General features: G+C 31.1%; 1 protein-coding gene across 6 annotated transcripts in view; it reads left to right on the forward strand.

Moving 5' to 3' along the window:
• The window catches only part of LOC123007813 (rap guanine nucleotide exchange factor 2), a 62,272-nt gene that overhangs the window by 3,465 nt on the left and 35,320 nt on the right, over nt 1-23,487 (forward strand). For 5 of the 6 annotated variants that reach the window (XM_044403273.1, XM_044403264.1, XM_044403282.1 and 2 more), the window contains exons 2-3: nt 12,336-12,796; nt 13,346-13,429. In XM_044403273.1, coding sequence (XP_044259208.1) covers nt 12,519-12,796; nt 13,346-13,429 — 362 coding nt within the window. In that variant the 5' untranslated portion in view covers nt 12,336-12,518. Of the gene's footprint in view, nt 1-12,335; nt 12,797-13,345; nt 13,430-16,222; nt 16,452-23,487 lie in introns of those variants that run through there. The other variant, XM_044403308.1, reaches the window with a different exon arrangement.

Genomic DNA, 23,487 nt, shown 5'->3' on the forward strand with positions numbered 1-23,487 from the left:
TGTATTATTTTTGCATTTCTCCAGCGTTTTAGCGCATTTTCCAGTTGAAAACTCAATTATTTTGCAAAATTTTGTTAAAAACAAGCAAAAATTCAACAAAATAGGACAAAAACGGTGTCTTTTTTGAGTGTTTAACCAGGTTTTTGGGATAAAACGAAAGAATTCAAAAAATTTTGTTCAAATAAGCTGAAAATTTTTAAAATTAAATTGAAGTTTGTTTTATTTGACTTGCTTCGTTTTTGAACCAGAGACTCATTTATTTTGCAAAATCATGTCAAAAATAATTCATATTGACTATAAAAAACTATTTTTGAAATTTTAATCAATGACCATATACTATATTTACCTAAATTAAAAAAAATCGTACCACAGTTTATTATTTACGACAAGTTATCAAAAGATAGGCTAGAGAAAATATCATTGTATTAAAAAAAATCATGTTATTTTTTTATTTTGTACTTAATGTTAAAGAGTGCTTTTATCAACTAATTTCAGTAGATAAAGTAGTCTTTTATCGTCTAGTGAAATAAAGTAATTTTTATCTACTGTTTATAATCAAGAAAGAAAACGAAATATTATACACGACGATAAAGATTGTTTATCAACCTTTTCACTATTAGATAAACAATTTCTTTATCGTCTTGTATAATAAATAACTAAAATATCTTTTTTAAATATGAWTTTTTTTTTTCATTAAAAATACTAAATTTGTTATTTAGAATCCAGAGACAGAAAATTGGATTTTTTCTGCCTTCCCATTCTTGTATTTTTAAAAATGAGCAATTATTAAATTAAAAGAAAATTGTTAATTTTTGTAACAAATAAATTTTTAATGAAGTATTTTGTTAATTTTACCACTGTTTTGTACTTTTTTGGTGTTGAAGTTCTGACTAAAATTCTGAAAACAAGATTCTAAATAACTATCAATAGTTCTCTAATCTCAGTATTCCAGAATTTAAGAATTTGATAAAAACAAATAATAATAAATATTTCGCAAATGGTTTTTTAAGTAATTTATCTTTTGTAAACATTGTTTACGAATATTGATTGGTTTGATTCACCACATTTTTATGTTGTGATAAAAACGAAGTGCAAAATTGTTCAGGTAGTGTCAGTGGAATAAAATTAAAAACTACCGTTGCAACCTTTGACCACAATATTTAATGGTCTTGTTGGTTTTATTATGTTTTGTTTGTGACTGTTCAGAAAGCGTCTAGAAAAGATATTGTTATTGCTGATCTCTCTTAGTTGCCACACAATTTTTTTTGACAGTATAGGGCTGAAAATTTTTACAACAAATAGCAACGTAAAGAGAATCTTATTATTAAGGCACGGATTATATGCACGAAAAATCCGTAAAATATGCGCATATACATATATGCACGTATTTTCACAAAAATATGCACAAAATATTAAGAAATATGCTCCAATATATGCCAAATATGCATCTATATGCAAAACTTTTAACAATAAAAAATCAAAGTTGGAATAAATTTTTATCCTGGAATACACTAAAGTTTGTATTTTAATCATGTTGAACCGCACAGTATGAACGAAAGAGAATAAATTGGCTTTGCCTCAGACAAGCCATTTTAAGTAATTAAGTCTTTCTAAGAAATCTGTACTTTTCAGATCACTTTAAACAGTTTTGCTAAAATTCATTTGCAGGCAACTACTTATCCACATAGAAGGATTTATTCCTTTTATACCAGGTGAATAAAAAGTATGGAACCAAACATTTTTTGCTTAAAATATATATTTTTTAAATTAATTGATGAATTAAATGTTTTATCAAGAATAAAATTTTTCGAATTTTGTTTTGTTTTTGAGTTCTACAAAAATATTAATTTTTTTAAATGGCAACCCACTAAAAATGTTTTGTATACTCCCCCAAAAACCACGGTATTAGAGATTATCATCTACTTTTTATTAATTTAAAAAAAAATTACATACATTACAATTTTGACAAAACTCATAACTCAAAGCAAATCAAAATTTCGCTTTGAAAATACGAACAGATTTTTTATATTACTTTATTTTATATTAATTATTATTTTCCAGAGGCAAATAATTAAAAAAAAAAGTTTGGTTCTAAACTACATATTCACCCTGTGTAAAACGAATTTGAAAAGGAAACACTCAGCAAGATACTAATTCTTTGAGTCCGGCTTACGAATTACGGGTTGTTTTCTCTTTAACATATTTTGTAATCGGATCATTTTTCTTAAACTGGCCAATTTTTAACTTGAACTGGAATTTTTAATCGGAAATTTGTGATTTGAAGAAAATATGCACAAATATGCATTATTTTCTAAAATATGCACGAAGTTGCCAAAATATGCATTTTTTGATTGGCTTATTTTAATCAAAAAACATTAGATATGCATAGAAAACTTACAATTTTGTTTATATACCTCTTAATATAATCCGAGCCTTACTTTTTATTATTGCAAGAAAAAAAAAAACAATAAGTTAACGAAATATAAAAACAAAACCCATTCTTTGTATTTATTGTCAAAATCTAATTTTTTAGAGCAATATTTTTTTGACTAGCGATCTGTTGTGAGTGCTGATTTTTAATCGACCATTTAGTCGAAATTGGGGCCATTTAAACTGCCATCTCCGATCTGAACTGGATCGGAAATAAATCCAAGATTTCGGTCAATTACATTAAAACCGTTGTTTATAAAGACGCTCGAAATTACCGGTTTGGGCCTCGGTACCTGCAACAACTCTTACGAAAAATCCCGCGATAAAACGCAAATAAATCTCCTCAACAATACAATTCGCGATCTGTTGAAATTTCCGTTCTCTCCCCCGCTCAAATTAGGAGCAATAGGTGCCGGGTCAGGGCCATAGCAGGTCCTTCATTCAACCTCAGGTTGATCACGCACGTCTTGACCGAGTTGCATGATCATCTTGCATCCGAAGAACGAGTATGGGTGCCGTTATCGCCGCATTCCACGAAGAGCCGAAGGGTCCGCATTTGAATTTCACACTTCCGTAAGCGAAAATTCATACGACCAAATCGATATGGTAATGAAACCGAAGCAGAAAAGGACGATTTCCTTTCAATCACCGGAAAGAGTTCAAGTCGGTGAGGTGTCTGCCAGTGTTGGCAGCTCAAAAAATAAATTCACCAGATTCGAACTGAAAAAGTTGACAGATTCTCATGAGATTAAAAGATTACGATTTCTTTACATAAATTAAGTAGTGAAAGAGTTAAAGCCTAAGAATTAGGTAAAATATACCTACCTATAACATTTTCTTTTATGATAAGTTAGTAATTTTTGGCAAAATCTCGCTAAAAACGGTGTTTTCCGCTTAAACGTTCATAAAAGGCATAATTTTTGGCTCCATTCTGTGATTTTTCGGCTTTTTTCAACAAAATTTTGCGAAATAATTGCAAAAAACTTGCAAGAAATGCAAAAATAAAATACTTTTTGACTAGATTATTGTTGATTTTTTGGTTTGTTTTAGCGAAATCTCGGGAAAAAACTGAGATTTTTATGCAAAAAAGGTACTTAAAAGTATTTTGGATCTAACTTTGTGGTTTCTCAGCATAATTTTGTTTTAATTTTGCTCAAAAACCACTTAAATCGAATAAAAACAAACAAAATAACATCAATATCAATTTTTTTGTGATTTCCGGATAAGATTTTGCAAAATATATAAATGAACCAAAAAATATCCTTGTCAAATACTTATCAATCTCGATTTAATTTTTCGAATTTTTTATCTAAAAAAGGCAAAAAGGACACTGTTTTTAGTCTATTTGTTGAATTTTGGGCTTGTTTTAAATGAAATTTTGCGAAATAATTCCGTTTTCAGGTGAAAAACTAGTTAAAACTTTCAAGAAATGCAAAAATAATGTAATTTTCGACTTGGTTTCTGAATTTTTTGGTTAGTTTTAACGAAATCTCGTAGAAAAACTGAAATGTTAGTACAAAACGTGTCTAAACGCAATTTCGACAAAATTTTGTATTTTCTCAGTTTGTTTTTGGCTTAATTTTGCTCAAAAACCAGTAAATCGAGTAAAAACAAACAAAATAATATCAATATCAATTTTTTTGTGATTTCTCAATAAGATTTTGCAAAATACATAAATGAATCTCTGGTTCAAAAAATATCTCTGTCAAATATCAATCTCGATTTAATTTTGAAATTTGTCGAATTTTTATTTAAAAACTAGAAAAACAAGACAAAAATGAGACTGTTTTTGGCCTATTTTGTTGAATTTTTGGCTTGTTTTGAATGAAATTTTGCGAAATAATTGCGTTTTTAAATGAAAACGAGCTAATAAAACTCCCAAGAAATGCAAAAATAATGTATAATTTTTGATTTGGATTCTTAATTTTTTGTTTTGTTTCAACGAAATCTCGTAAAAAACTGATATTTTGGTTCAAAACCTGCCTAAAAGCAATTTCGACAAAATTTTGTGTTTACTCAAAAATCAGGTGAATAGAGTAAAAACAAACAAAATAACATCAATATCAATTTTTTTGTGTTTTCTCTATAAGATTTTGCAAAATACATGAATGAATCTCTGGTTCAAAAATATCTCTGTTAAACATCAATCTCAATTTAATTTTGTAATTTTTAACATGTTTAAACGAAATTTTTCGAATTTTTAACCAAAAAAACTAGAAAAAAAAAGGCAAAAATGACACTGTTTTTGGCCTGTCGGCTTGTTTTTGACGAAACTTTGCGTTTCTACCTAAAAAATGTACAGCAAACGAAAAAGGTAAAAAGTAAATTGTCATTTTCTGTTTAGTAAAATCTTGTAAGAAACAAGAACTATGTATTTTTGAACCAACTTGGTAATTTTTTTGATTATTTTTGACAAAATTTGCAAAAATAATCAAGTTTCTGGTTGAAACGCGTGGAAAATGCTCAAAAAGGGTGCAAAAACATATAAATGAATAAGAAATAGATATAAACTGGACCTAGATGCAAAATTTTTTATTTCCAAAAAATCACCTGAAATTAGTATTTTTACAAAAGCTTGGCGAAAACACTAGACTAGCATGAAAACCACCAGACCTGGCAAGACTGTCGAAGGAAGACGCTAGAAATTGCGTTTGTGGGGGCGGCGATGGTGGGGTTTTAATCTCGTTAAACGATTTAATGAATGCAGGCGACGATTTTTGACTAAAGTAATTAGCGCTTGGTTCGATTAGAGGTGCCTTATAGGGAAAAGTGACGGGTTTTTCCATTACTCTAAAGTTGCTTCCTTAAATATAAGTATGTACATTTGCTTTCACAAATAGCTAAAAAAAAAAGGTTCATTTCCCATTAATATGCTTATTGACAGTCTTTATAAATAACTATTACTGTTTTGTATAAAATTGTTGAAAAAAAAAACTAATTAAAAATCAATTCTCATGACAGAAAAAAATGCTTCTAAAAGATTTGCGCATAAAACATTCAAAATTATTATTAAAAAAATGGACAAAAATTATTTGGAAAGACAGTTAAATATGAATTTTGTTCCTTATTTTCGACTTTTTCTGTACATTATTTAAAATATTGCCTCGTTTATAAAACATCTAATTTTCCGTTAATTTATTTATCCACTTAAATTCTATTTTAATCTATTTTTTTGTCCAGTCATTTCGGTGGGATTTGAAGCTTTGTGTAAATTTAATCAAGAAACACATCATCGTAGTGAAGGGTCCATTAGCGATTTTATTTTAATTTGTATATTTTTTTATTGTATCAAAAAATCTCACAAATAGTGGATTTTTTATCATATTGTTGGCACTCCAATTGCATCTGCAACTCCGGCGGAATTGCAATTTCCTCTGTTCTGTCATGCAGATGTATTTAAAAGCTTCAAGGCTGGTATGTTCTGCATCAAATCGTGTTAAATGGGCGAAAAAATCGGATTAGTTTTCACTCGGATTGGTTTTATCTCCGCTCTGTACCACTCCACACCAGAGTCAATGAATTTTTTCGGCCTATTTAGGTATCAAAATAATTTTTTCCAAGTTGTGTTGTTTGTTGTGGCACAACGTCCTCGTTTCGCGAAGTGGCAGAACCGCTCCTAACGGACATTTCTGTTCTTCACAGGATTGGATTCACCTGATGACACAATTTTTTTAATTGGTGTGTCTACAAAAAATATTACTCAATCGTTTGTTGACTGTCTGATAAAGTTGGTATTTTATCTAGATTATGAACAGGTGAATTAAAATAGCACTTGATTGGTATTGATCAGGCGTGGATGGTGACTCATGAATAAAAGGGACGGAATGGAACAATTTTGTTGAATGGAATTACACTAAAGTGATATTGTGTTAGATAAGAACCACCCTCCTGGAATTTTTATTGCGAATTTGCTTTTCTTACAGACTTGGGAGTTATATTTTTAATAAAAAGATGATAGAGGGACTTTTTTATTAAAATTTTCCGTTTTTATTGCTTGCCTCTTGGACCACTTTGACGTCCTTCGACTAATTTTGGGTTAATAAATAAATCAGAAAAATATGGAAGAAATCAAATTATTTTTTTACAGTAAGTTACAGAAACAGAAAGTTGTAACGCTTTCGCTGAGCCTTTTGTTATAGTATGAAACAAAACAGTGATTCACCTTATTGTTTTACTTCATGCTAGACACGTTAACATTTTTGTTTGACATTTTTTCCAGTTAATTACCCCCGGTATGGCATCGATATAATATTAGCTCATTCTCAAGTAACGTTTTAACAATTCGAACAGTGTTGCCAGCTCAAAATCAGATCTGAGCTGAAAAGTTACCAGATTTATACCAATTTTCACTAAATTATAAGATTATAATTATGAAAATTCACGTTTTTTACATAAATCTCCCAAATCTGCTCATAAACGTGTTTAAACGCCATTTTATTTAGTCTAATGGTGGATTTATACTTTCATATTTGAATTATTGATTTATCATTTAAGACTTATAATTTAATTTAAGAGTTCTCAACTTTAATGTAAATTTTTGACTTGGTTTCTTAATTTTTTGGTTTGTTTCAACGAAATCTCGTAAAAAAACGGAAATTTTAGTACAATTTTGACAAAAGTTTGTATTTTCTCAGTTTGTTTTTGGCTTAACTTTGCTCAAAAACCGGTAAATCGAGTAAAAATAAACAAAATAACATCGATATCAATATTTTTTGAGATTTGTGGATAATATTTAGCAAAATACATAAATGAATCTCGAAAAATATCTGTCGCAAATATCAATCTCGAATTAATTTTGATTTAATTTTTTATTTAAAAAAACTAGAAAAAAAGGCAAAAATGACACTGGTTTTGGCCTATTTTGTTGAATTTTTGGCTTGTTTTGAATGAAATTTTACGAAATAATTGCTTTTTAAAGTGAAAAACGAGCTAAAACTTTCAAGAAATGCAAAAATAATGTAATTTTTGACTTGGTTTCTTAATTATTTGGTTTGTTTCAACGATATCTCGTAAAAAAACTGATTTTTTTGTACAAAACGTGGCTTAAAGGAATTTCGACAAAATTTTGTGTTTTCTCAAGTAACGTTTACAAGTATCAAGTATCATTTACAGTCGATATTTACGTTTTTACTTGAAAAACATGCTAAAACACTATAAAGGCAAAAATAAGGACTTGATTTGATTTGTTTTAGCAAAATCTTGCAACTAATACCACTTTCGACAATATTTTATTTTRCGTTCTATTTTTTTGATAAAATGTCACTCAAAAAGAGCTAAATCGTATGAAACAACTGAAATAACATCAATTTAGATTTATTTTTCTTGTTTTTAAACATGTTTTGTCAATATCCTGCAAAATAAATGAGTATCTTGTTCAAAAACGAACTAAATCGAGCGAGACACGCTAAAATGATATCAATTTCAATCTAATTTCGTAATTTTTCAGTTAAATAATAATAAATATAAATAACACTAGTTTTGGCCTAATTTGATACATTTTCGGTTTGTTTTTAACGAAATTTTGTAAAATAGTTCTGTTTCTGTCTAAAAACATACCAAACGCACAGAAATGGACAAAGTAATGTACTCCTTGACCCATTTTACCGATTTTTTACCTTGTTGAGTGAAATATCATTTAGAAAAGCAAAACTATCTCTCTATCTTTCAACTTGTTTTTGAGAAAATTTAGCATTTGAGTTTTTGCATGGCAAAAAACGCGCAGAATGCTCAAAAAAAAATAGTGTCACCATTTTTGACTAAATTTACTATATCAATAATTAAAAAATCTAATTAAAAAACATAATTTTATTTTGCTTAACTGTGCTCAAAAATCGATAAAAACAAACAAAATAACATCAATATCAATTCTTTTGTGATTTTTTGGGTCTGAAAAAAGCGAAAATAACACCATTTTTGACGCATTATGTTGAATTTTTGGCTTGTTTTTAATGAAATTTTGCGATATGAGAACTAAAACTTCCAAAAAAAGCAAAAATTATGTAATTTTTGACTAGGTTTGTTAATTTTTTGGTTTGATTCAACAAAATCTCGCAAAAAAACGAAATTTTAGTACAAATCGTGCCTAAACGCAATTTCTACCAAATTTTGTGTTTTTTCGGTTTATTTTTGGATTAATTTTGCTCAAAACAGCTAAATCGATCTGGATAAGATTTGTCAAAATACATGATTAATCTCTGGTTCAAAAAATATTTCGGTCAATGTCGATTTAATTTTGTAATTTTTATCCTGTTTTAACGAAATTCTTCAAATTTTGTTATCTAAAAAACGTGTTTAAAAACTCAAATAAAGGCAAAAATAACACTGTTTTTGGCCTATTTCATTGGATTTTAATTTTATTAAAATTTGGGCAGATACTCGATTTAATGAATATTTTGAAATTCATTAATTTTCTACTGGAACTACAGTCACGATTCTAAAAAAACATCAGAAATTATAATAGAAATTTTACAAAAGTTTTCACAAAATCATGAAACTACATAGTATAAAAATCATCACATCTGGTGAAATTTCGAAGGTCAGCTCTGAAAGGGTTCCTTCCTGCATCGAAATTGTTCGGATTGTCGAAATTCCATTCCGAAAACTCATTTATAGCTTTCACCCAAACGTAACGCAACGCTTTTCATGGGTATTTAAACACAATGCGAACGAAAAACTGGAAATTGTCGCAATTTTATTGTTTATTGATTGCGAAAGATTTTCGAATTTTGATCGAGAAAATGTTTGATAATCTTCAAGAGACGCACATTTACGAAGTGCGCCAAGCAGAACGCCCCATTTCACTCATGCCAGACTGCACCGGTAAAGTGTTTCTTGCTAACCGACTTCTTTGTCGAAAAAAACCTCGCCGTTTGGAAAAATTGCCGTTTTACGGTCACTTGTGACAGTCGCGTGTTGCGGAGGACGGGAAATTGTATAGTTAAGTGACAAAAGGATAGGCAATTGTGATAATAATGCTGATAATGAGACGGCATTTCGTGGCATTTGTTGGGAAAGAGGTTGTTTGCTTGTTGCAAAATTGCAATAAATGCTGACTTTGGGAGATTAGAAACCAAAATTTTGGCATCTGATAACGCTTTCGTTATCATCGTTTATTAAAAATGATTTTGATTCATTTACGTCTGACTCACTTGACAAAAATTCGACTTCTGATAAAAAACAATCTGGAAAATACTCATTTAAACACTTAGACCCAAACAAAGCCATATTTAGGTCAAAAAAGTGAAAAAGCGCTAACAATTCAATGTTTGTGAGTGATTTCAACAAGAAATTTATTCAACTTAAAAAAATTAATTGGGTTAGCATGCCAAAAATGGACATTACTCATTTTAATTTTAAAAATTATACAGATTAGATCTGAGCAATCTTCGTAACTACAGTAATTAAAGTGCTATTAAGGTAAATCAGTTTTGAAATTTTTCACCAGACAAAGCAAGCTGAGAGAATTTGAGCAAAATTTTACTTAACAAAAAAGAATTGTTTTTCTGTTTTTTATTAAATTAGCTCTTAGAGATTTATTTGTTGAAATAAAAAAGCACTAAACCCTATCATAGATTTGATAAAAATAATAATAAACATTTGAATTGCAGAACTTTATTTCCCATTTTGTTATCTTACGTWCAATTTAAAATAATTGCTTCAATTAATTGTTACTCCAAATTGAATAGGTGTAATGGCGCCAACGTTTGGTCGATAAAAAGTCACCAACACGTCCTCYCAATTTCCAAATGACTGATTCAACTCCTACCTAACAATTTATTATTGCATAATTTATTTTTTCTACAGTTTCACTTTTTATTACCGTGTTTGTACACAGGACAATATTGACGGTTCGTCTATATTTCTATGACTGAAATTGAGTTGGTAACATTGAATAATCTAGATGACACTTGTCCATTTCTGTAACTAATTTTGACTATAAAGTCTATTGGCAATACTGAATTATTGGTGATATTACATTATTTTAGGTGGCAGTTATGCCAACGGCCTTGGAAATGAATGACAATTGACTATAAAATTGTGACATTTGAGTTTGACAGTGAGTGTCGCCATGGTCTACTTGACGACAAAAATCACGCCATATTTTTCAATGTTGTTAACCCAATTTCAAAGTCATAGGTTACTTAGATGATTTTTTTTCGAAGTAAATGAAAGCAAAAGTAATATACTGTAAATAATTGTGACTGGGAAATCTATTGGCAACACTGAATCATTGGTGATATAACATTATTTCAGATGGGAATTATGCCAACGGCCTTGGAAATGAATGACAATTGACTGTAAAATTGTGACATTTGAATTTGACAGTTAGTGTTTCATGATCTACTTGACGACAAAAATCACGCCATATTTTTCAATGTTGCCAACCCAATTTCAAAGTCATAGGTCACTTAGATATTTTCGAAATAAATAAAAGCAAAAGTAATATTCATTCATTTCTTTATTGGCAATTATGTTACATAATTACGGATTCCATGTATTTCTCTCCTCATCCTGTTTACGGTCGATGGATCCAGGGTGGTAGCATTTGTTTTCTCAGCGCAAAGGCGACTTAAACAATTATAATAATATCATTGTGGTGTAATGGAGTCAACGAACTAACACCACCGACGAAGCCGTAGGTATAATGAGCACCTGGTGAACGTTCTAAGTCTTCTCTTCAGGTGCTCTTCAACGGTTTTTTGTCGCAATTAAAATAAGAGAAATAGAATAAATTAGTGACTGATGGCGAGAATTGTTATCAAATCGTGTTCGCAAACAATGTTCTCATTTGTTGTTATTAATGTTTATATAACTGTTATGTTTATTAAAACAATAAAACTCCGCCGACTTTCCTGTATTAATTAAATTATAATAAAAATAATTAACAGTCAAGGTCAATGCTACCACGGGTAATAATTTATTAACAACTTGTCGCACATTCCAATTATTTATATTCCTCGAGCGACTTAATGTGTCATTTGATTTTATTGGGAGCAGAGTAAAGACTTTGGAAAGGTTACTTAGCCCACACTAGGCCCACACGTAATGGACAATTCGAAAATCTGGACTTATAAATAGTCACTGACAAAGAGATTGAAAATGAAAATTCCGCAGGGGCTTAGTCAGCCGACACTCAAATTGTTCTTTGTCTCTGCTGGAGGAGAACCAAGATAAAAATTTCGGTCAAGGTGGGACCTGATAACGTGGAAGATAAGTGATGGGAACTGAAATGTTTGAGGTGGAAAACTAAACAACGGCAAAAACATGTGCCGAGGAAATGAAAGAAACCTTGTTATATTCTTACTGAATTTTTTTGCTTTAAATTTACATTTTTATTGGCACTCCAGATGCAAGTAGAAATTTTTGCAATTGTTCCAGTAAAAAAAATAATTTTGACCATATTTCTTTGGTCTTTTTTATTTATTTTATACAGGCTGCGCCAGAACTCGCGCCCCAGAGAATAATGCCATGTACTATAAGGTAAGATACCAGGAACATAGACAAAATGTAAAAAAATGTATCTGTAAAAATTTCGAAGGTATGAGAATTTTAATTTTGCACTTTGACTCTATTTAATTCTGTTGGAAAATACTTTTCCAAGTTCTTTTGCAACAAGCTATTAGACGAGGAAACAAGGAAACTGTATCCTAAATTGTAACTTTGTTCAATGTTATTTGTGGCTTTTATTGGCAAAATTTTTGTACCTTTAGTAAATAATTGTAAAAAAACATATACAAGATCATCAGTATCATTAAATAGACATAAAAAAATGTCAAATGTCAAAAAATAAATGTCAAATTTGTTTGACAGATAGCATTTTAACTTATTTGAAATTTTTTTCTGGGGCGCGAGTTCTGACGCACTCTGTATTATTATTTAAAAAAATTGATTCCATTGTTTTCCAGATCCGTATCCGCCACCTGAGCCCCGCAATTAAAATGATGGGATCAGCACCCAGAAGCGGAAATCTCTCCCATCTTGCGCCAACTCCGACCGTGGGATCCGTCGAAAAAGCTTCAATTTTTTTGGTTTTGTGACGTAGAAAGTGACATCATTTGAATTTGAATATAGCAAAAAAAGAGTGTTCGATGCGCGAAGTGGACGCAGTCAAGTTACGAAGCGCTGGCTTCGAGCCCCCTCGAAATGGTGTGGTGGCGCCCTCGTGCGGCGTTATGACGGACTGGGATCAAATGTTTGTGAGGTCGCTAGCTAAACCGCCGGCATGCAGATCCCTGCAAGACCTACAAGTCATTTATTACGGACTCAGCGGATTGGAGGCGCTGCAAACGCTGAGGGATTCGGCGTTGCGCGCGTTTTGCAAAATTGTGCGCTATGAGAAGCATCAAGCCAACGACGTTTTGTACTAGTAAGTGGACATCTTCAAGCTCACTCAATTAATTTACTAAATTAATCCAAATTCTTTAAAACGAAACCGATATGTAAATTACTATCAAAATTAATAATAAAATACCAGTTTTTCGTATTCAAATAAAGTTTCTTGTTTGACTTTTTGTTATTTCTTATGCACATAAAAATGCAAAATTTACGAGTCAAGCTAGTTGATTACTTGGCTGCATTTTGAATCAAGTTTAACAACTTTTAGAGTTGTTTTTGTCTCCCAAACCTTGATGATGGAGGAATAAATAAATTTTGTTGCCAACTTGGTGTAATTTTTTACATCCGATGCCCTTTTCTAACGCTGTGAAAGTGGCACAATTACGAGCTAATGGAAGGCAAGAAATTTCACATGGAAACTTGACCTCTGTATACCTACCTTTTTAGAAAGATTCCTTACATGTTTTAACAATTTTATGGTTTCTAATTCAGATATGTAAAGAATTAAAAAAAAATTAAAGTAAAATATGATAAAAACTGGAAAGATCAAGAAAAATAAAAAATTATGTTTTTTTTACAGCACGGGGGAGCTGTCAACATGCTGGTACATCCTTCTCTCAGGGTCCGTTTTCATCGACGGTTCTATGTTCTTGCCTCGGTCCAGGTAAGTGTGGGATACTCTTCGGTATCCTTGATATTTGGCTTAAGTGGGACGGAAACAAAAGCAAGTTAGGTAATAATTGGAGGAATTCGTCAGACAGGTGGTCTAATGAAAGTTAAATTATTAGCAAGACCTACACTTTTGACGTTTATCGTATCACATTGCAATGCAGCTATTGCGTGCCGGATAACTTTTCCACTTTGCAATTAGCACGTTTCAAATTCATCCAATGTTATAATGAGCTGTTTTTTAATTCTTTTTGTTCTCCTCTTGTGACATTGGTATAATTTTACATTTTTTACTTGTATCTTCCGCCAGTCGCTTTGGCTAATATCGATTCGTCTGGAACTGTAACAATGTTACCGAAGGTTACTATTCAAACACGAAGGAGGGTCCAAGTTTGTCTTGCGTTTATTAATAGTACAACAACAATGTAATCTAATCGATAACTGGCAAATTCTTACATGAAGTTCAACGAAACGGAATTAATTTATGGTTTTACCGGAAATGACGTCTACTTATCTTTAACTGTGGGAAGTATGTTTTAATTACGACATCAATATACATTTTTGGAAAAAACCGGTCGTCTTCGAAAAACACCCTTTGAACAGATCAAGCAGATGTTTAAAAAATGAATTCTAAACCGGTCATGGCAAATTTACCCTCTTTATGGGAATTAGGTAACTCAATCACATAAGTGGCCTGTGACAGCAAAAATTAGTTGGTAACATTGAATAATCTAGCATCATTTTCCCTTCGCATGAATGGGTGGTTTCTGCAGTGATCACGTTTCAATGAATTATTATACTTACAAATATGTACAAGTTATCACTTTCATAAGTGTTACAACCGCTCAGGGCAACCAATCCTTCCATTATCTCTAAAATAACATGTTTTTATGTAATTCAACTACACAGATGCGGAACACTTTTTAGCCTTTTTGCCAAATTTCTCTTATTTAATAACTTGTCACAAGTGTTATATCATAATCAGTCTAGGATTGAAGACGATTTATCTCAACTCCAATGATCCACTTTTACGTAATTTGCATTCTGCTTTTTTAAGTGGTTCACTTATAATAAATTGTAGATAATTGTTTTTTGAGTGTTCCAATCCTCCAAACACTTAATCCCAGACGCACTTATCAAGTGCTTGATTGCAATTGCAGGATTCCCAACTTTGTGACGTTGTGGGGGGAATGACGCATCTTATCACCAGAACTGTTATCATTTCCGTTATTTCCATTCATGTTTCCTCACCCTCCTTCTTGAAATATGATGCATTCTTGTCAATTTGGCATTTGATAAATTTCACTGATACAACCAATTGTACCAACTTGTAACCCCAAAACTTACTATTCTATTACACAACTTTAAAAACATAATGCTGATTTATCAACAAGAAATTACCACCTATAGTTTATTTTTTTAAGAATGAAGCGTTGCGTGAGATAGGGACTAAAATTGGAAAATCAGGTTACTCTATTTTGCACCACGTGACAAGCTTTATTTACATTGAACTATAATTACCAAATAATTTTTAAAAATCTTTAATCTTTGACATTATTTTTGAAATATGTCATAATTTTTTAAGTTAAAGTGTCGTTTGTTGGTGTACGATTTCAGCATTTTGGTATAGTATAATGGCAGAACAACAACCTGGTTCTGTTGTAAAAAAAATCCAGGAGAAAGCCAGTTAGTAGTGATCAGAAAATAATGATACATAATATCTACGCGAAATTTATTTTTTTATTTATTTTTCTTGAGTGGGAATTAGAAACAGGAGATGTTTCGACCGAAAACGATGTCCTTACTGATTAGGTACCTAATTCAAATCGATGGTGTATTTTTCCACTGAATAAGTTGTGGATTATTTATTATCTTCGACCACTTCTAATGAATGCAAGTTTTCATTGCATTTTTAACAAAGGATTAGGTTGTTGTTTAGCTATTATGTATTCCAAAAGAAAATTTAAGAGTCCTTTTTTATGTTCTTGTTTTATTTTTAAGTAAACGTAGGATTCATCGAATGTTGTTCTTGTTCTTAATTGAATTTGTAGACACTAATTTATAATAAAATGCCAAAAAACAAATAACAATGAAATATTCTTCGTTTTTAAAATTACCCCTCCACAATAGGCAATCAATTTTACACAATTCTAAGAATTGTATTGTGTAAATGGGGCGGCCGATGCTGATGCCACCTACTTCGTTCTAAAAAAAACACACACTTTAGGACTTTTAGGAAAAAAAGGTTAGTTACCCGTTGTTGTTGACGGTTGACGTAATCTGTCAACTATCAACAGAGTTATCCATGCAAGCTGACAGGTGACTTCCTAAATTTTTGACACTAGATGTGTGTATCACCAACCTAGTCACGAATATCCCCAAATCCTAGGCAGTAATTTTTTGTTGACAACAACAAAAACAGAGAGGGCCCCAAAAACACGTTTTGGGTTCACTGCACATCTAATTTGACAAGCAAATTGTTTTACGACTTCTGGGAGGGACGATACCTTGAGCCACACAGGGGACGGACCAATTCGGCAARAATCGGCTCCTGGGAAGTRTTGTTTTACACTTCCGGGTCACTTCCGTTTACTGCCTTTTCAACTGTTTTGGTTTAGACACGCACAAAATAATTAAAGTCATGTAAATGCGGATCGAATTTTGTGTTTTGAGTTTCACGAACTTGCCCGAATTCTTTTCACTCTTGTTGTTGTTTAGTTCGTGCATTCTCCACGTCGCGCTGGCGTCGTTTAATCCGACCGCTAGAGAATTTCATTCTCGTTTCAGAGTCGTTTGTTGCATGTTTGTTTGGTGTCGGTTAGGCCCGATGTGTGTTTTTGGTTAGAATTTGCTAAAAGTGCCGTTTTGGTGATGTTTTATTCGTCTCGTGTGCGATTTTGAAGCTTGTGTCGCAATAGCCGTGGAAAAACAATTGATAGTTTCTACCTAGAGTACCCAGTGCACACGCTATTTATGGATTATTTTGGATAGTACCAAGCCGGGAGTCTCAGCAATGGGTAAAAAATCATTTTTCGCTTGACTTTTCATAAAACAATTGAAGTAGGTGATTGTATGCTCTCACGCCGATTAAAACGCTAATTTTATGTAAACGACCGAGAAATCGTCACGTGTGATCAAGTAGGCCTCACCCGTTTGTTTTTTTGTTTTGTCTTTCATTAACAACAATTATAGCTGATTTGGAAATTGAGGAGAGCGAAATGCGACCTTCACAACAGTTATTATTCGTCGTGCCATTCACAACAACAAACAATTGATTTATGTTTGCGTCAGATCGAGTGGGCCGCGACCAAACGTCAAAATTGACAATAAGGTACTGAAGATGTTTGAGCGAAACACGTTACGAGACGTATTGGAATATACAGGTGGCTTAGAATTTCATTCCGTAATCTCATTTGTGAATCTCGTGAATTTTGCAATAAATTTAAAACTGAAAGTAGTCGGAATTGCTGTTTACAAGGTCGATCTAATCATAAATACAGTCTAATAAATAATATTAATGAATTGAATGACGTACGGTTTTTATTTGAAAACAAAAGAACACACTTGAGTGGATCTAGTAGGCGATGTGGAGTACCAACCGTGACTTTGGTCCGACTAATAAGATAAAAGTTGGTAGCATTTCCTGACCAAGACAATACCTGTCATACTGTCACAGCCTACTATCACCCTTGGAGATACTTGTTAATTTCCGGTATAGAGAGTGAGTCAGATTTCACCCCGCCATTGTCACCTGTCAATCATTGCGTTCACACAATTACCCGATTTCACGTGGGATTTTCCGAAATTAGTCGACTAAAGGAAATAATTAATTTGATTAGTTTTAATTGCACATGAACATTGCAACAGCAGTTGACCCCGAGTGTGTACAATATATAATTCCAAAGATGTGTTGTATAGAAAGTAGGCGCTTCCTCTTTGACGACACACTTTTGTCTTTGCCCATGTGACGTCGCGTCTGACTTATCACCGATGCTGTTAATGACAGTATCGACAGATGTTTCCTTCCGTTAAATGGAGTTTGGACTTGTTAAATGCTGATTCAAATGCAAGTTGTGCGGGTGTTGTAAAAACAAACTTTGTTTATGCTATAAAGAGGAGAAATTTTGCGAAATCGGGAAATTGTCAGTGGTTTGATGTGCACATAACAGTATGGCGAGTATAGATCGCGATCAACTGTACTTCCATGACACGCTCTGATTGGTACTGGTTGGTGTTTGATGGGTATTGGAAAAACAAAATAGAAAGAAGGARTGGAAAGAGTAAAGACTGTGGTTTGGGATTTTTGTTGTTCTCATTCTCTTATATAATTTTTATATTCAACGTAAAGACGAATAACGTGATCTGTGGGAAACAGAAAGAGTAACAAAGAAGTTGAAAAAGATAATTGTTTGAATTAGCGTAACGCTAATAATAAAGAYGCTGATGGTTGGTTAAAAAGTAAAATTGAATTAAGGGAAATTTCGTCAAGCGAAACATCTTCAAGGTGTTTTTATTTTTACATTAAAAACTTTGATTTATTTAGTTTATTTAACTAAACTAAACTAAAAAATTTTATGTAGATTCTCCCAGAGAAGGATGCTGCAAGAGTCAAGAAGATGCCAAAAAATAATACAAATATGTATAACATCATAAATTTAAAAATAAGAAACATTGAAAAAATGATTAAAAAACAAATAAAATGACTCTCGAATCAAAGTATTTGAAAAAATTTACTTAAAAAAACTGGTTAAATTAAAAAAAAATAAATATGTATAATAGTCAAAGAGAATATATATTACTGCATCGTCTTGTTTAATTTTTTTTTTAAAAAGACATGTAAAACGTCATCTAAATTTTTGAAAATTAAATTTGTATTGTCTTTTTTTTTAGAAAACATTAGAAAACATAATACAAAATAATCAATGACAAATCGACTCGAATTTGGTTTTTGACTACGATGGCTTATGTAGGGCCCAAAATACAAAAACAATGACAAAAAATTTCTTTGAATAAACAATGTTATTATCAAAACTTAGACCCTTAGCAATTTTCAATACTATTAAACAGTTCCTTTATTCTTTATTAACAATCAAAGATACAATGCAATTTTTCTTAAAACTGTAATTTTTGAGTTACTATAGTTTTCGTTGGGAGTGTCGAAATGTAGAAAAAAATGTACTAAAGTTATGACTCGAAAACTATTGATGTTTGAAAAGATTAACAAGATTATAGTGTAAAAAATCATAGTGAAAAATGAGCCATTTTGGTCATACAAAATCACAACATTTGACAAAATTTACTTAATTTTTTTTCAAATGATCAAAAAGATGACTAAAACATAATGTTAAGTTTGATATTATTTATAGAAAAGACTAAAAATGATTAAAACCATTACAAAAATCTGGTGTTTGTTGAAAAAAATAATAAATCCAATAGTTTAAGAGGAGTATCTATACGGCATCGTCTGATTTAAAAAAAAGTAAAAAACACATTTAAATCATTTGGTCCAAAAATTTGAAAATGTGAAAAAAAATTGAATTGTGTTTTTTAGAAAACATTATAAACATAATACAAAATAATCGAATATCAAATGTAAAAATAATGAGCTAAAGTTATAAAAAAGATTTTTGTTAGGCACACCGAAAAAATGAGTCATTTTGGTCAAACGAAATCACAGTATTTGAAAAAAATTCTTAAAAAAATTTTCAAATCAAAAAGATATCTAAAAATAAAATAAAACTCTACTTAAAGAATCTGAAATGGTTTGAAAATGGTAACTGTTAGTATTAATATGTATTTCACTTTATATTATAGACTTGTCTATATTCTGAAATGAATAAATGATTTACGTCAATAAAGATCCTAACACGGAATCTTTCTTTTTTGGTTAMTACAAGTTCTGCAAACTTATGAGCTTTAAACTAATGAGTGTTTTAATTAGTACCAATTGGATATTGTGATGAATCAATTAGGAAWTTAAAACAGTTCTTTACGAGTAGCTAAATAAGATTTTTATTGCTATTTATATTTCTATATTTCTAAAATAAAGATAAATTAAACTATCTAGCTTTATTAATGAGTTTCAGCTATCTGGTAACTACAGCATTAAAATAGTAATTGAACATACCGATATTAAGTACTGTTTCGTTGCTTTAGTTATCAGTGGTAATGTAACAGTTACATTAATAGCAACGCATTTATACAGCTTATGCAAGAAAGACTTATCAATTATCCTACGCTATAGTACCCACTAATTGAAATTCAAACTTACATAAAACTAATTAAAACTGCTGTTAGGTTCTGAATGAACTGTGTAATTAGTCAGGTATTTAAAAAGAGATTCAGAATGAAACGTAAATTGTAAGTTTAAAAAGGTTTTTTCGTTTTTTTTTTTAACAACGTTCGCTAGCTTATTACATTTCAGTAACTGTACAAAATAAATACATCTTCATTACTGAAACAACATAGCTGTATTTGTGGTTTTGATGATTTATTTAAACGGAAAAAAGAAACGAAATCGTCCAAGGAGACTAAAAGATTTGAAATAAATTAAGGTTTGGTCACGGGCGGCGAATTATAAAAAAAATTTAAAATTACATAATTACTCGTATATCACATTGGTTTAATTGGTTATAACGAGAAAAAAATGTTTTTTGTAATCCTTCACTTATGATAACGAGATCAATAAAACGTTCCAGTGTTTCAAAATTTATACAGGGTGATTGCTGAAACTTTTTTAACAGTCTTGCTCTGATTTAGACACCAAAACAGAATTAGAAAAAAAATATATGTGAAACATGAGCAGAAGTTTTTTTTCTCCTAGCACAAATAACCATTGATTCCCAAATTTTTTGTGCATCCTTGACCTGAGTTAACACTGTTAACAGCCCACAAATGCAACAAATTTTCAGATTTCAACCTACATTTTCTTGTTGACTGACATGTGTAGGTGCACTTGGCCAATAAAATCTGTTTTTAGAAAATCACTGTTATGTTTCAAAAGACAAGCTCGTAAACAGTGTAGAAATTTGATAGACAAAACAGTTTCAATACTGCGTTGACATTTACTTTATAATAAAAAATTAATAGAATAAATAAGCAACAATTCTAATTGTTGTCTATATGTTATAATAATTAAGAGTTGCAGAACGACAAATGAAAGCAAGCAACTTAAGAATTTCCCTTTTGTTTTCGACGACCGTATTAATGGCAATTATACTTGTTAGCTATTTATTTGCAAATATGCAACGACCGTAAATAATGAAAAATAAAGTTATGGACTGTAACAATAAAACGTGTTGTCAGAATTCAAAGTCCAAAGTTAAAATATAGAGAGATCGATAAGAAACTCGGATTTAAAAAGTAGATACACAAAATTATGGACTGTTTTGTCAACTTTACGACGATTCCAAAATGTGGCCTAAAAAGTATTACTTTACGGACGCTATCGAAAAAAAAACCCTCCCCTAAAAAAACAACTAAAAACTCTTCACAGAACAAAATTTTTTTAGTCCTCGTCAAAAATTACGATCAAAGTGGCTCATGATTTTGAAATTTTATTCAGCAACACTTATAATGTGGTCTCAGTGTTGCCAACTTAACTTATTATGATATTAGTGTTAAAAATTCAAATGGATTATTAATCTTTCAATTTATTTCAGACTAAAGTAAAACATTGAATCACGATATGTTGTAGTTTCTCTTTCATTGCCTCAACTTTTACACAATTAGCAGTCTAACCAAAATTTGACCTATCCACTTAAGCAATTAACCTTCAGATCGTATCCAAAACCATTACAATTTCCTGCAACACTGTTAATAAAGCGACAACTTTACCACATTTTTATGTGGGAAAAACAAATTTAATAAAGTAATTGCACTGAACAAACAATACTGAACCGGTTCACACTGAAATTGCAGTTATTTGTAATAAATAGCATAAAAAATAAAAGCCTACAATCGGTAATAAACTGTCAGGAGTGTCAAGAAAACTCTGCAACGTCATTACAACTTGATTGTAAGAATGTAATTAGAAAAAAAATGCAACACTGCCGACCATTATTACCATCAAAGCCGGCTTTCTTTAAAAATCGATGGCAGGCTAATTACCCATTTTACAGCCCGGATTTTTCCGTGGTCAATATTTACCCTCCCGACCCAATTTTTTCTTAAGCAAACACCTTTCTCGCACGTAAATCGGGTGTGGCATTACGTGGATCATATTTTCAACCCGTCTATGCGCAACTGTCCCCTCTAAAAGCAAGGGTGTGGAAGAGCCACATCCAATCAAGCGTTATTCACTATTAATAATTCACCATCAGGACCATAATAATCGAATCAGCTTCAAAACATTTTTTTTTTTTTGATGAAAGAACGACGTCAACGGAAACTACAAGTGTGGATATCAACAAGCCGAAGGGACGCACCCTCGCTACATCCATCATGTTTTTACTTCGAGGGGAAAAGTCGAACGGAAATGACTAATTCGGGAGGTTTGTGGATGAAAATGGATTCTGCGACGAGAAGCAATGGCGATTTTCTAATTGGGAGAAAGCCGATTACGGGATGATTTATGGGACGAAACTAAAACTTTAATCGTTTCATGTTTGKAAAATTGCGAAACGTTGATTTGCACAAAAATAATATTGACACATTAGCATTAATTAGTGATCCTTGGTACTTGTGACGGAAAAGTTTTACCAAACAAGAAGMAGAAACGATAAATTCTAAATGGGAACAAATTATATTATTTATTATATCAGTGAAATAATAAATTGCACAGTAAAAATAATGAATGCACAGTAAAAATAGTGTATGCATAGTAAAAATAGTGTATGCATGGTAAAGACAATGAATGAATGTCTAGCAAAACTAATTAATTTAATACAGTGGAACTACTCTATAACTAGTCGGTTATAACGAAAAATCGGCTACAATGAATAAATCGTCTGCTCCCTTGCCGTTTTGTATACTACTCTATGTAAAATTCTCCCTCTATAGCAAGTATTTTTCAGGAATTGAGGTGGATATAGCAAAACTTTTATTTTGTCCAAAATCGGTAATAGCGACAAATTTCGGAAACAGATTGGTTATAATGAGAGTTCCTAGAAAAAATAAAAATCCTGCGAGTCCATTACCTATTGTGTACTAGAATTATTTTTTTGGAAATGTTGTTTTTGCATGCTTCTGTATCTCAAAGAAAAAATATCAATCATAAAAGAGTACGAAAGTGGTAAAAAAACAAGGTGTGATCTCCAAAGAGAAAAATTTAGCGAGTTCTACATTAACAACAATTTTAAAGAACAAAACCAAGAGCCTTGTACAATTGGAAACTGCAATTGATGAGATAAAAATGCTTCATTACAGAAAACAAACAAAAATTACAGATTTTTTTGTAAATATTGTTTTAACTTCTTTAATATTCGTATTTAATAAATAAGTTGCATAGTACATGTGTAAATTTTTTTATTATCCATGACTCTTTATAGCGACAATCGGTTATAACGAACAAATACGTTGGCCCCTTGAGTTCTCGTTATAGAGGGGTTCTACTGTATTCATACATTTACAAACAAAATGTTTCCGAGCAAAATCAGAATATCGCAAAGTGTTCAAAAATAAGTTTGTGGTATCAGGAGCACAGCAGTCCAAAAAGTGGCGTACGCTAATTAGACAGATTATCATTTGTGCTCAGTTCCAGCCTTTGATAAAATCATTATTGCGCAGGGGCCCTTGCTAATAATAAATATTTAGTAATATGAAAATAAATACCAATAATAAATAACTTTCTTGCGCAGGGGCCATACATTGTTATGTAACCAAGACTGAAAATTCTTTAAATTTCATGTTGTTTTACTAATTTTGATTAAAGTTACTGAGCGTTTATTATTTTTACTGTGCAAATTGGATTTTTTCATTGAACAAATTACAATAAAATACTATGCGTGCTTTACTTAGCAATTATTATTTTTACTGTGCAAAATATTATATTATTATACTGATCATTTTCTAATTTTTTACTGTGCAAAAATTAATTAAATATTGATCATTATT

Source organism: Tribolium madens, unplaced genomic scaffold (genome assembly GCF_015345945.1).
Source record: "Tribolium madens isolate multiple individuals breed KSU strain unplaced genomic scaffold, Tmad_KSU_1.1 Scaffold_11;HRSCAF=98;Tcas5.2_LG3b, whole genome shotgun sequence".
Classification (NCBI taxonomy): domain Eukaryota; kingdom Metazoa; phylum Arthropoda; class Insecta; order Coleoptera; family Tenebrionidae; genus Tribolium; species Tribolium madens.